At 45.5% G+C, this 14728-nt stretch overlaps 2 protein-coding genes across 6 annotated transcripts in view; one reads left to right on the top strand and one right to left on the bottom strand.

Moving 5' to 3' along the window:
• LOC122626767 (homeotic protein female sterile) overlaps positions 1–10233 on the top strand; it is a 94345-nt gene extending 84112 nt beyond the window's left edge. For 3 of the 5 annotated variants that reach the window (XM_043807141.1, XM_043807140.1, XM_043807142.1), the window contains 10 exons: positions 1972–2779; positions 2848–4301; positions 4391–4564; positions 4623–5973; positions 6088–6273; positions 6333–6637; positions 6704–6992; positions 7363–7680; positions 8472–8804; positions 8868–10232. In XM_043807141.1, the coding sequence (XP_043663076.1) occupies positions 1972–2779; positions 2848–4301; positions 4391–4564; positions 4623–5973; positions 6088–6273; positions 6333–6637; positions 6704–6992; positions 7363–7680; positions 8472–8804; positions 8868–8899 (5250 nt within the window). In that variant the 3' untranslated portion in view covers positions 8900–10232. Of the gene's footprint in view, positions 1–1971; positions 2780–2847; positions 4302–4390; positions 4565–4622; positions 5974–6087; positions 6274–6332; positions 6638–6703; positions 6993–7362; positions 7681–8471; positions 8805–8867 lie in introns of all 5 variants that reach the window. The other 2 variants (XM_043807143.1, XM_043807144.1) reach the window with 2 other exon arrangements.
• A 2579-nt stretch (positions 10234–12812) lies between these two features.
• On the bottom strand, positions 12813–14675 carry LOC122618767 (borealin). The gene is made up of 3 exons (XM_043795310.1): positions 14535–14675; positions 14039–14471; positions 12813–13968 (listed from the first exon to the last, which is right to left on the bottom strand). The coding sequence occupies exons 2-3, from the start codon at positions 14292–14294 to the stop codon at positions 13568–13570; spliced, it is 657 nt and encodes a 218-aa protein (XP_043651245.1). The 5' UTR covers positions 14295–14471; positions 14535–14675; the 3' UTR covers positions 12813–13567.
• Between the last annotated feature and the right edge of the window lie 53 nt (positions 14676–14728).

Here is a 14728-nt window from a genome sequence, read left to right on the forward strand (position 1 = left end):
TCTCAATTAATTTGTATCTGAGCTTTTTATCCCTCGATCGCCGAGATACGGGTGTTGACAAACCCCTTTTGCGTTGCACAGCTGCTCGGTTTATCAAACGCTCGCATTTTACCTGATTTGATCATTTCGGCAGAGTCTATGGCTCACAGCGCGCCAAAAACGTAGCATAAGACGATTGAGGGGAGGGGTGGTGTGGCAAAGAGATAAAGCCAGACACGTTTTGGACATTTTCGCGACTGCACGCGCCCCAGGCTTTGTTGTTTTTGTTGTTTCTTCTTTTTTTGCAACGGCTACCGTTGCTCTCATTGTTGTTGTTATTGCGATGTTTACTTAATCATTTGACTGATATTTTTCGGAGTGCCTTCACCCCGAAATTCGTGCTCGGGAGCAACTTTTCCTGGTCGAGCTTCTTCCCTTCCCTTCCACTTCCACTTCCATCCACTTCCAAATCCAAATTCCAAACAACAAAAGCTCGCTCTCCATTTTATATTTTTGGGAGATCAACGAACTGCTTTGAAATGCTTTTGCGCCGATGACGTATCGGCTATTTGCAATTTCACATAGTTGCGATTGCGTTTCATTCTACATTGTTCTTAATTGTTGTTGCTGCCCCCACTCCCCCTCACACACCCCACCCCTCACACATACGCCCGCACAAAACAGGTGCACAATGTGATAACACAAACACAGAGACGCACACACACTCTCTCCTTGTGCAAGCCGGTAAACAAAACTGGAAAGAGAGAGTGCCAGAGAGCAAAGCTCCATTTTTTTTGGCAAAGAGCGCGAAGAAGCTTCGTGTTGCCATTGTTGTTCGTTTTCGTTTTCGGTATCGTTGTGGTTGTTGGTGTTGTTGTCGTTGTGCGTTTTTTAACACAATTGCATTCAAAAAATGTGTGCTTAGTATTTCGGCAACTTTGTGACTGTGCGAACGTTCTGTGTTCTCCGCTTTTCAGTATTTCAGAGATTTTTCGTGAGTAATTTACGCCTTTTTGGCCCAAATTGAAATTGAGTCACACATTCAGAGCCTAGACTCTGATAAGACCCAGCAAATGTTAAACAAAAAACGCAAATAAGACGAGCCACGAGAAACCAAAACAAAAGTGAAATGCCATTGACATTTGTCCATGCGAAGTTGAAGTTGACTGACCTTGAATTCCCATGTGTGTGAGAGCGAAACAGTTTCAAGCGAGAGAGCAAGTGAGAGAATGTGGAGCCACTGGAAAGTGGGTGGCAGTGGGAGGCAGCTTGAGGCAGTGGGAGGCGTGTCGTGGAAATCCTAAGGAAAACGAAATCCTAACCATAACAATAACATTTGAATATGACGAGCGCTTTTCGCGTGTTTTCGCGCAAATGTCAATGACTTTATTTTCAAACGCGCGCGTAAAAATAACACAAACATAGAACCCTAAAACACACACACACACACACACGCCTTCGATAAAATGCGGTTTATTGCACTTCCATTGTGTCAATACAATGATATTACACATATAATAATATTCGCGATGATCCCCCCTCCTTTCTGCTGCTGCATCTGCCTTGCTTACTACTCCACTCCACACAAAGTGTGTCGATCTTTGTGCTATAATTATTAATATCATTACTGGCTGTGTGTCATATTATGCATGCGTTTTTGCTCGCGATGCTTCCGCATCATTGCCAAATAAAAAACGCCCGCAGTTTAAGTGTCGCCGATAAAGTGGCCGCAATGTGAATGAAGTTTTTATATTCGGATATGTATCTCACAGATGCGATCTGAGCGAAAGATGAGTCTTTATGGTGTCCGTCACAAAGTAGAATTTAAGATGAATATTTACAGTCGGGTGGCATATTTCCAATGCAACCTTTTATCCTTACTACATAATTTCCTAAGTGTTACAAATTCCTTTCATAGAAATATATACAACATATTTGCAATCATAAGTGTTATATGTAATGAATATCCTTTCAATATCCTATGCTTTTCAGTATCGTGAGATTTGTGACAAGGGCCAAAATCGTGATATATCCTCAACGTCGACGAACAACAACAACTCCACGACAACGACCAACAACAACACGAATAGCAACAATAACAACACCAGCAAACCGCAAGCAACCTCAACACGCTGCAGCCGCTGCGCCACGGACAACTGCTCGATCCATCCGGTGCAACAGGGCGAGGTCTCGTCGACGGAACCACCACTCGCGGAGCCATCACTCCTGCTCGGCCAGGTGCCAGAGATATCGGCGTACTTCGAGGCACTCGAGCACTACATCAGCGGCGTCGGCTGGGTCCTGCTGCAGGTGAACGCCAACGGCATCATTGAGTCCTGCACGCAGAACATCCGCGACCTGATCGGCTATGAGAAGCAGGAGCTGTACCACCAGCCGCTCTACATGTACCTCTATTCGGGGGATCACGCCAAGCTAGAGCCCATCATCAACACCATGTACAACAATCCCAATGGCGGAAGTAGCAACTCCGCCAACAACAATTCTGGCCCCGGTGGCAGTTCTGCTGGCCCCTCGGCGGGCGTTTGGGGCGATCTCGAGGAGCTGAACAACGGCAATGCCTCACAGGGCTCCAATTCCAACGGAGCGGGCGGCTTGGGCGGAGCTGGTGGCGCTGCGGCGGTCAAGTCGAAGGGCAGCATCTCCACCAAGGTGCGCATGCTAGTCAAGGACACGCGCACTGCCACCCAAACGTCGTCGAACTGCGAGGAGAAGCCACTGCGGCAGTCCGGCCATCAGGACAAGTACGAGGAGGTGGTCCTTATAGCGGCACCCGTCAAGGGTGAGTACATAAACACAATTGAAGTGCATGTTGAAACCCTATTATATTAAACTATATTTTATGTTCAGACGATGCCGATGCCAGCAGCTCGGTGCTGTGCCTGATCACACGGCCGGAGGATGAGTCGCCCTTGGAGATCAACATCCAGCAGCACGTGCAGCAGCAGCCGATCGAGCAGATGACCTTTAAGCTGGACATCCACGGCAAAATACTCACCCTCGATCCCACGGCACTGCGGGAGCCGTTCAAGCAGCACCTGCAGACGTGGGTGGGACGCCTGTGGCAGGATCTCTGCCATCCGCACGACCTCTCCACCCTCAAGTCGCATCTGCGCGACATACAGGACTCGGCCAGTGCCAATTCGCCGGGTGCTGGGGCTGGCACCAGTGTGGTATCGCGGCCGTTTCGTTTACGATTGGGAGCACCGGATGTATACGTGCATGTGAAGGCGAACTCGAGACTGTTCCTCAACCAGACGCCTGGCGAGGGCGACTTCATAATGTCCGTACAGACGCTGCTCAACTCGGAGAACGACATGAACAGCAGCAACACTGGAGCGGGCAGCGGCGGATTGGGTTTGGGCCAACTGTGCGCCATGGCACCGAGTCCCTCACTTGCCAGCTCATTGCTCAGCAGCCTTTCCATGGATGGCCTGCACGGCGGAACCGGTTCCGGATCCTCCTCTTCGCCAGCGGCCTCTGGCATGTTGCCCACCCATCTGCTGGGCGGACTGGTGGGCGGCGGTCAGCAGGGCGGCGGTGGCAACAGCACACAGACAACAAGCGTGGGCGGACCGCTGATGAGCAGCGCCATTATCAACGGCACCGGTCTGCAGCAGCAACAACAGCAGCAGCAGCGCTCCAGCGCCAGCTCCTCGGCCAGCTCGTCCGCAAATGCGCTGGTCAACGCGTTTACCGCTTCGCCAGCGGCTGCGGAGCACAGCTTCTACGGAAGCGACACCTTCGAATTCGACATTGCAGCACATTCCTCCTCTTTCGAATTGGATCCCAGTGGCGGTGTGGGAGCTTGGACGGATTCGCGCCCCAATCCGCGAGCCTCGGTGGCCACGCCCGTCAGCACGCCGCGCCCTCCGTCTGGACACGGATTTAGTCCGGCTGTTTGCGCATCGCCGGCCACGCCGTATCAGCTCTCCTCGCACTCCGCCGCCAGCCTGCCCTCGCCGCAGTCCAATGCCAGTGCCGGCGGCGGCAACTACGGTGGCTTCAACTTCCACTCCTTCGAGACGGGCGATGTGAAGCCCGAGAAGGATGTCCAGCAGCTGCAGAACCAGCAGCAGCCAAACAACAACAGCAGCAGCAGCAACCCACTATTGGGCGGTGGTTTGCCAAACGGCGTTGGTGGCATGTTGCTCGCCCAGCAGCAGCAGCAGCAACAGCAGCAGCAGCAGACACCGCCGCAACAGCAGCAGCAGCAACAGGAATCCTCGGAGCGATTGCGCCATTTGCTGACCAAGTCGCAGAGCATGGCCGGCGGTCTGGGAGGACTGGGCGATGATGAGAAGGTGAGTCCCAATGTACCATTTAGGTCAATAAGTTGAACCTGAATGAAAATTTACGGATCTATACTAATGCATGTATAATTATTTTGCAGTACTTTAAGTCCGAGGGCAGCGAGGATGAGAAGCACGCCGGCGGTGGTTTCAAGATGGGTGGCCAGTCCGGAGGACTGGGAATGTTTGGACCCATGGGATCGATGGGGCGCGGTGTCGGCAACTCAAGTATGCTGCACAAGGCAGGCAATTCCCAGAACCCCATGCTGCTCAAGGTATGATTCTAATTATGCGAAAAGGAACCCCCCTTTCTGAATACAGATTTACTTGCAGCTACTCAACGAGAAGTCCGAGGACGATGAGGGCAACGGATCGGGTGGCGGGCCAGGTTCTATGAACAACTCCCGGCAGAGCGAGCTGATGCGGCAGCTAAAGAATCCGGACGGTGGCAGCCATGGGATGCACCGTAACAGTGCCAGCGGCAACATGAGCACCGAGGATCTGAAGGCGATGCTCAAGATCCAAAGCGATCCATCGCTGAGCCGAAAGCGATCGCTTAACGAGCCCGACGACGATCCCTCTGCCAAGCGGTCGGAGGACAAGCCCAGCAAACTGTGCACGCAGAACAAGATGTTGGCCAAGCTACTGCAGAATCCGCCAAAGATACCCAAAGCACCCAATCCCGAGCAGCCGCTGCAAGTGAAGACGCTGCCGGACATCACCAGCTCCACGGTGAGCAGCACGCTGGCCGCGCCGGGTAACCTCATTAGCGCTGGCAGCACCGGACCCAAAGCGGCAGCCAATCGCAACCGCAAGCAGCAACAGCAGCAGCAGCAACAACAGCAGCACCAGCAACAGCAGCAACAGCAGCAGCAACAGGTCGCCGGCATTCCTTCCCAGCAGCAGCAACAGCAGCCAAACGATGTCTACCTCAGTCAGCAGCAGCAACAGCAACTCCAGCCGCCGCAGCTGGCCTTCCAGCACCAGCAACAGCAACTGGCGACCACAGCAACTACCTCAATTACCACAGCGGCCTCCACTTCGGCAGCAGCTGCGGCAGCGGCGGCCATTCTGGGCGAACGCGACTCGGAGCTGTCCAAGTTGCTGGACAGCGTAATGGAGTATTATCCAGATGATACACCCATCGTGACCAATGCCCCATCCGAGGCCTCGGCCATCAACGACATTCAAAAGTCGCTGATGCTGGACGTTGAGTCGGCGGCCTTTGGAAACGATCTAAACCAGCAGCTTATGATGAGCCAGCAGCAACAGCACCAGCAACAACAGCAGCAGCAACAGCTGCTGGCACTGCAGCTTGCCCAGCAGCAGCAGCAACAGCGACAGCAGCATCTGCAGCAGCAGCCCCCCGCCTATCCGGGAATGCTGAACATGCAACAGCAGCAACACCAACAGCAGCAGCAACAGCAGAACCAGCAGCACATCATGCAGCGTCTGGAAGCCATGCGCAATCAGGGCAACCAGGGTTTCCAGCGACCACCACCCATGTATCCCGCCCGCGGTCGTGGGCCCATGAATGCGGTGGCCACTCCGGGTGGCGTGGTGTTGCCTGCCCAGCAGCAACTGCGCAACATGCGGCAACAGCAGCAGTTGGCGGCGGCGCAGCAGAAGGAGCGTTTACTGCAGCAACAGCAAAAGCAGCAAATGCTCGTCCCCGAGAATGCCAGTGAGTATTTGGGAATGTTGCCTTTCATTTTAAGCTCTACTTGCCGCGGTTTAATAGCATTAGTGAGCCTGGTTTGAAAATGGAGTATTAAGCATATTATGTCTTCTCTTTTAGCTGGCATGAATGCGGGCTTGAACAACATTGGCTCGCTCCTCAACACGACGGTGGCCCCCAATGTGTCCCTGTCCCGCACGAACCTGCCCTCAGACGCCCAGCTCAGTCCAAACTTTGCTCAGACCCTGATGCAGCAGCAGCTCAGTCCCGGTCGTAGCGCGCCCTACAGCCCGCAGCCCAACCAAGGTATGCTGATGCTAAAAATGCCATGGCATTGATAACTTATGGTGTATTTGGATTTTCAGGCTATGCCCCACAGTTTCCGCAACCTGGCCAACGTCTCTCCCCGCAGCAGCAGCTCAGCCAGCAGCAGCAGAACAATGTCCAGCAGCAGCAGTTGGCCTACCAGCAGCAACAGGTCGGCGACGGCGGACGTTCCAACACTCCGTTCGGCTCCAACTCGGGAATGCAGTCGCCGGGCATGCAGAATAGCCCGCAGCAGTGGGGCGCTGGCGGTGGAGGAGGCGGTGGACCCGGCGGCCCACTGCCGTCTGGCAATGGCGGAAGAACACTGCAGCAACACAACCCGATGCTCATTGCACAGCTGCAGGTGAGTGTCTGAGTATTGATCCAGCCAAAGCAGCTCCATTAACACCTTTCCATGGCCGCGCTGCAGGGCGTGAGTCCGTACAATGCGCGTCAATACCAACAGAACCAGAGACGCGGCCTCAATTCCCCCGGAGCAGTCGGACCCGGTGGCAATCCGGGAGCACAAGCGGCTCTGCAGCGGCAGAACTCGTTCCAGGGACAAGGCGGTGGCGGAGCCACTACGCCCGACGGTACCGGCGTGGGTTTCGGCGGTCCACAGTCCCCCTACGGCAGCAATGTAAATGTTTTCCAGCAGCAGCAGTTGCAGCGACTGCAGCGGCAGAGCAGCGTGCCGCAGGCCACCCAACATCTGCCAGGTAAGGAATGGAGCGGGACGCCATGCTGGATCAACTATTGAACTGAAAACTAGGCATTTAAAAAACATATTAGGAGCAAGTAAGGGGGAGTACAATTAGGATATCGAGATAAAAGTACCTATTATTGCCTTAAAGTGATAAATGACAAGTATGAAGAACAAATGTAGTTGATATATCTCTTGCGATTTAAGCACCCCTTAATCCACATACTAAACATTAAACTACATACTTAGACAGCTTTACACACACTCACACATAACAAACACACAACCACACACACACACACACACACACACATGTGTACTTGATGACCTGAACTAGTTTTAATCAAAGCCAAACGAAACCAACCAAAACCGCTTAACCAAAACAGGCTCGCCACGCTTTGGCTCCTCACCGGGCAGCAGCAACAACACTGATAGTTCAGCTGCCGCCGGCAACCAGCAGCAACAGCAGCAGCAGCAACAGCAGCAGCAGCAACATCAGCAGCAGCAGCAGCAGCTGATGAACGGGCTGAGCATGTCGCCACATCCGCATCCGCACCCGGCGATGATGGGCGTGGGCGGCATGGGCAGCGGCGGTGGCAACGGCATCATTGGCCTTGGCGGCGGGGGCGGCAACTATGGGGCCACCCTTGGCGTCTACGGGCAGTCGCAGCAGGCGAATGATTTCTATGGTCGCGCCCAGACCGGTAAGCCTGTGTGCTCTTCTCTCACTCTCTGTCTCAAACTGAAACCATCATTTAAATATCTCACGCGATCGCTGTATAAATCACCCGCCTTGAAATCTGTGTATATATACATATAATATATATATTTATAATATGGCTGTATAATCCATTGCCACGCATCGTAAAGCAATCCAAATTTTGGGAGCATTCTGTATATACATATCAAAAATCTACATTTGAGCTGGAAAACACACGTATCAACACGTATCAACCCTAACCCACACATACATGCGACTATATCTTTGTATAACTCTGTACGATCATTGTAATTAACCCAATACCCCCAATATGCCCAATATGTCAACTTGGTTGAGCTGTACATAATAACTAGCATACATAGTTGCAGGCGCTGCACCCCCGCAAAACCATTTGGTGTACCTAAAGTTCCCCCAAACAATGTTTAGTCCTAAGAACACACATTTCGCAAACCAAGACAAAGTTTTTTCTTTATCAAAAGTAAATTATATAGATAATTAAAAGCAAAATTGAAATTGGTCACTCCTGTAGGAGTTAAGTGCGTTTGTCGGTACCCACCTAGCAAAATTAAATCCCGATCCCCATTTTCAGTGTGCCTCAACCTTTGTGTTCCATGTTGTATTTCGTTGTGTATGTTTTGTGTTTATTTTATGTTTTATGTTTAGAATCGAGACCAAACCAATGTGACTAAACCTTATTTTATGCTGTGGCCTGGAGCCCAGTGTCCTGGGTCATAGATCCCTCATCACTCAAGTGATTCCCTTTCGATCTTTCAGCTGGCGGTGGCGGCGGCGTAACCGGTGGCAGTGCCAACTCCGAGTTCGTCAAGCAGGAGCTGCGCGCGGTGGTCAGTGTGCGTGCTCAGCAGGCGGCTGCGGCAGCCACCGGAGGAGCTGGAGGCGGAGGAGGAGGAGGCGTCGCTCAACGGGGACAGACGCCGCAGAGTCCGCTGCAGCAGGGCTCGGTGATCGGGGGCGGCGGCGGCCTCGTGGGCGGGGTCAACAGTACAAACAGCATGGGCAACGTGACGCCCACGGGCAGCGGCAATGTCAGCAACTCCATGCTCAACACGCCGCCAGACCCAACGCTGAGCTTCAGCTTCGAGACGCGTAAGTACTAGCACATATATATTTGATTCACTTATAATTACAAAGTTGCTTTTATTTGCACAGCGGACTTCTTCACCAGCAGCGCCACGAGGTGACCCTAAGGTGGTGCCTAGTTCAGACCCAAGGATCACGTACAACCAAAACTTCTCTTGCGCACGCATTTATGGCTCTAGATACGAAAAACAATAGGAAATCGACGGATGAATGGCGAAGCATGTACATCTAATTACAAATATTAGCAGCACTATTTAAAAAATATATACCTAAATATATTTATTTTATAATACTAGCAAATATTAATTTTAAAAAACAAAATGGGAACCTCGTCTAAAAGAAATCGCGAAAACATAAATACCAGACACAAGCTCTAGTTAAATATTTTCAAAACCGCATCATAACTTCAAGCGAAGATGCAAACATGATATAAGGAATGCATATTTATTACGTTTAAAGATAAAGCCTAGTACTAAGAGCTATATATACAATAGAAAGAAAGCAGAAACAAAGCAAAAAACATAAATAATTATGCGTTAAGTGCTGGCCGTTTCGAGGTGTTGTTAAATTGATATAATTGATATATGTATATTTAAAGAGAATTAACATTAATATTGTATAACATTTGGAGAAGCGTTGCCAACGGCAGCAGTTGGCTAAGCTCTAGATATAACGACAAGCGATAATATAATGTATACAATTGGAAGGGAAGGCATGTAACATGTAACACACAAAAACACAAACTTGCTGTACATTTAAAAGTAGTGTTGAATTTTTTCAGTGTGATAATTTGTTGAATTTTATGTACTAAATGTTGCTAATTTGTTGCTGCAAGAGCATGAGGACCTCGACCTCCAAAGGCTTTGCTTTATGTATACCTTTTAAACCTTTTCAATCATCTCCAAAGTTTTCTTTTCAATTCACCAATTGACCAATTAGACCCAAAATGTAGCACTTTAACTACGGTTAGAAAAACCCTATCCCCCTTTGCTGTAAATATTTTCACTGAATAACTTTTCTAAGTTGAGCCGCCTTTAATTTTAAATTGTAATTTAGTTAATGCTCGTTTAAATTTATTGTAATTATGTTTAAATACTTTTATATCAAAGCGAGAAAGCAAAGCGCGCAAAGCAAAATTGGCGTTGCAATTTCATGTGAAGGCTATTTTACAGGTTTTGTTTAAACTAATATGTAATTTTAACCATTTTTATATTACCTATTACCTATTACCTATTACCTATTACACATTAAATATACGAAATTGGCATGTATGATTTAAAACACTTTCAATTAACATTTTGCAAGCTAGAGCTAGGCAAAAACGTTTCACGTTTTCTATTATGTAATTTTTTATTGATTTTTGATTTTGTTTAAATCGTTAAGTCTATTAAGTTGGGTTCAATCGTTATAAATATTATTTTAAAGAAGAAACGATACAAATGCTATACAAATATTATTGATATAAAATTTAGTTTATAATTTTATTAAAATACTGTTTAAACTGCAAAGCCCTAAATAAAAATTTATATACAATATTTTAAAAATCGCAAATTGCATGTTTTCTTAATTTATTACAAATCGTATTTTTTAACAAATTTTTACACTGAAATCGGACCCGAAAACAACGACAACCAACACGAATAAATGGAATAAATAATAAATGGGGAACGGAAAACGGCGATATTAAAACTTGGGAAAATAGAAATACCTCTCGTTAAGTTCAAAAGCGTATGAAAAAAATACAAATTTATAAAAAAATATTAAACATAACCGAAAATTCATTAATATATATATTAAGAAGACGATGGTAAATTGTAAATAGATTGCAAATGGTTCGGATAAAATTACTTCAATATCTATTAAATAACAAATTTCTAGACGCTGCTAGCTAAATTATAATTGTCACACTTAAAGTAAGCTTAGGACGAGATTTTCTTTAAGAGGCTACATTTAATGCAATTAAATTAAAAACTATAAAACAAAAAGATTCAAAGATGGTGGCCAATTTTCGGCCCCCGGCTCTCCCCATAGTTTTTATACTGACAAAACCTCAAACCAGGAAAGTATAAGTATGACAAATGAATATACACAAGTATACTGCATTTAGCATTATATATACACTATATTAATAGTTTTAATGCCAGTTATTCATATATACCGATTCATAAATATATATATACGAGTATATATTTATACGGGGTAAGGATATAGCAAATTTCACACACAGCAACACAAAAAGTACATATAAAGTGCATTAATGAATTTAAGCATTTAATGAAATTAATTAATTTATAAGCATGAACAAATATTGGGTTTATTTCGAATATACATATATTTAAAATAAACAAATATTTACAAATGGTATAAACTTCATGGAGTATACTAGAACTTAACTAAGTACTACACATAAAGCTAACTAATCTAAATGCAAATAATATTTACGTGAGTGCAAAGCGGAGTTACTTTTGATAAGCATACCTACTACCTACTACCTACTAAAGTGCATATATGATTTGGTAAGTTGTTCTGTTATCACGCACCTTTAACCGATCCAGTTGTACATACGAGCATCTTAGAGTTTTATAAAGAAAATTAATCTAGGTTTAAACCAGCTCTCGATCTAAGCTTTTTTGCATCGAAGATACAAATTGGTTTCGCTGGACACATTCGCTGTAAAAGTTAGTTTTATACTCCGAATCTGACTAGCGGACGTCTTTAAATGAAAAGTATTATACTTATTTCTTTCATATTGTACAGTCATAATTGAATTTAATTTTTATGCAACCTAGTACCATAAAATTTGTACCAAATCACACACTGACGATTTAAGATATTAGCCGAGAATGGAGATGGATTGAGAATGAGAATGATAATGAGAATTACAAAACAAATAATGCAACGCCCTGTACCCGTGCATAAAGCCTACAAAGATTTGTTAAACTTGATATTACAAATAAAAAATACTATTTACTAAATACAAAATACGAAATACAAAATACAAGAGATGCCCTGAACCGCAATGAGTAGTGCCCAAACATAAGAATAACGAAATACAAACCTAATATATAAACTAGCATTTAACGGTTATAACGAATTCTAAAACAACAGCCTCAAACAAAATAGTTTTTAAACAAAATAGCAAAAATAGCACAATTTTGTAAACCACAAAAAACCAAAAAAAAACCAAAAACGAGTAGAAATTTGTACGAACGCAAACAACTTGTAGAACAGAACCGAGAGCAATATAACTACAAATTCCACGCAGATCACGCAGCACAACTACTCAATATTTAAATTAACTTCTCTTCAGTCTATGCAAATTTAAAAAAATTTAAAAAAATAGAGGAACGAAAGTATCGGTTTGATGGAGGAAGGCATCGTTGATTGGCTGTGTTACCAAATGGACAAAAAGTTGAAAGACCGAAAAACGTACGACGAAATAGGCCTAAACAGTGGAATCCATTTTCAAAAGTAGTTGGTCGGGGTTAGCGTAGTTAGAGGCATAGGAATACCGCAACCGATATTTAATTAGGTTGGTTTTGCCACGTATATAAGAGTTTGGAGTTTGGATTAATGCTGAATTTACGGAAGGGGATCAGATCTTTAAGAGCAGGCAACTTCAGTTCAAAATGTCACATATGCATCTAGTTTTCTAGTTTTGTTCACTCATCAACGATTATTTAGCGCTTTGATGAACATATTACTGGTAATTTGCGTATGCTATAATATGCTATAATACGTGATTTGGAGGGAAGACTGTACTGATAAGAACCACAAATTGTTTCAAGATTATCATGAGCATTTTGATTAGATTATACTCGTTTATTGCTGGTTTTGAGTCAGGTTTTGAGTGCGACTGTTCATCGCACTACCCACTTGTTTAATTTTATTGAGATCGTTTTACAAACACCCTATCAAACCCTATCCACACAAACATACTGAATGTTACAAATCTGAGTGTTATGTTGTTGTCATCTGTCACTGTTTACACGTATCGATTGATTGATTGTCCACATACATATATGTTGTCTTTGTCTCTAAAAATCGCATTGAATAATTCAGTGGAAAGAAGCGTACTTTAAGTCTCTATATATGTACCTTTTGCTATGTATTGTATTTTTATGTATCTGTAACTATATAAACGCGTATAACACGCCCCACTCCCACTCCCATTCACATTCACATTCACACTCTTATGGGAAACCAGAAAACAAATGCTAAATTTAACACTATAAACACTAAAAATTAACGATAATTTTTAGTAACTAAATCTGTATATGTGTAAATGTAACGTTTGTCTAAGGATTCACGCAGTTGAAAGTGAAGATTAAAGGTTCAAAAACCAAATAATATTTCAATTGAATTTTCAGTTGATATTATAGAAAACACAATACACTTTCATTTAACTAAGTACTTACAAGCATAATTGAGAATGTTCACCCACAGACACATAGAACACACACACACATGCAACACAATAGAAAAATGTTTAAACAATTAAATTTAAAGTTAGTGGAGACGGAATTCTGTACGCTATGTTTGTACTTACAAATCGATATATATACATAAAGGTAATTAAATTTATTAATTAATTATACAACAAGAAGCAAGCAAAATGCAGCAAAACAGCAACAAGAACAACAGACACGTTCACTTAATGTTTAACAACTGAACAAAAACATTGAAAATGAGAAAATGAAAAAGACTAAATAAAATATTAAAGAAATAAGCGTAAAAGTACGTGCTCTTGAAGTTTCCTCCATTAGCTATTACGGTTTCGATTTCCCCAGCTTGTTGGCCATATCCACGATCAGGCCGAGATTGGCATTCAGCGTCTTCACCTGGTTGAGGGTGTTCTCGTCCAGCTGCATCAGCACCTCCCGCTTCACGGTGTTGATCTTGTGCGGCTTCACGGTGATCACGCCGCCCTTGGTGGGTATGTGCACGTCCGCATAGCGATCCGGACGCATCTGCACGGCCAGCGGACTTCCCGCCTTCGAGAGCACCATCTCTCCGGCGCGGGGCCATCGCACAAAGCTCATGGTGTCGCCTCCCACAGCCCTGTCCGCCGACTGCGCCTGCAGCCTCGATGGCTGGGCATTCTGCGGAGTCCGGGTCCGTCCACGTTGATGGCTGATGGACTGACTGCGAGTGGTCGGCGGCTTGGGAGCTAAGGAGTAGGAATCAGGAAAATTACATTTACCCTTGGATTGCAGGCTTCTATATTTAATATATCTCACCTGGCCACTGATGTTCGGCGAAGCTTTTAATCCTGAGCGCCAACAATTCCGACATCTTCATCTGCAGCAGCTTCTTGTCAGTCCTGCCACGTAACACCTTAATTTGGTTGTCCACCTCCTGCTTGTAGCGCTTGCCCAGCTCATCGATCCGCTCCAGAGCCGCATCCATCTTGATCTGGGCCAGACGCACTTTCTCCTCGCGATCGGCCATCTGCCGCTGAGCCTGACGACGTGCTGAAATCTTGGTGCGAGGCATATTTCTCACGATCTAAATAATCCTGCCAACTAATCAACTAAAGGTAACAAAGTCAAAGGGCTCTTTGCTGAGTAAGCGATTCAAAACTATATTTATAAGAATTTACATTTTAAACATTTATAACAAAACAAAACTTAACGCGGTTTAACGATTGGTTCTTCAGGAATTTGGTTGTTTCTAATAAATAAAATGAAGCTTAAAAGTTAATGAAGATTCAAGAATGCAGAGCACAAGACTTACATTGTAGCAAGATACTATTTGGAGGGAGCTTTTTCTGCCATATCCATAAAATCCGACCATTTCATCTGCAGCAATCGCTCATCCGTTGAGGCTTGAATCAAACCCAATTGGCTGTCCACGTTCTGCTTGAACAACTTGGCCATCTCATCGACTTTATCCATTGAGGAATTCAATTGGATGCTCACTTTCTCGTC

This window comes from Drosophila teissieri, chromosome 2L (genome assembly GCF_016746235.2).
Source record: "Drosophila teissieri strain GT53w chromosome 2L, Prin_Dtei_1.1, whole genome shotgun sequence".
Lineage (NCBI taxonomy): Eukaryota > Metazoa > Arthropoda > Insecta > Diptera > Drosophilidae > Drosophila > Drosophila teissieri.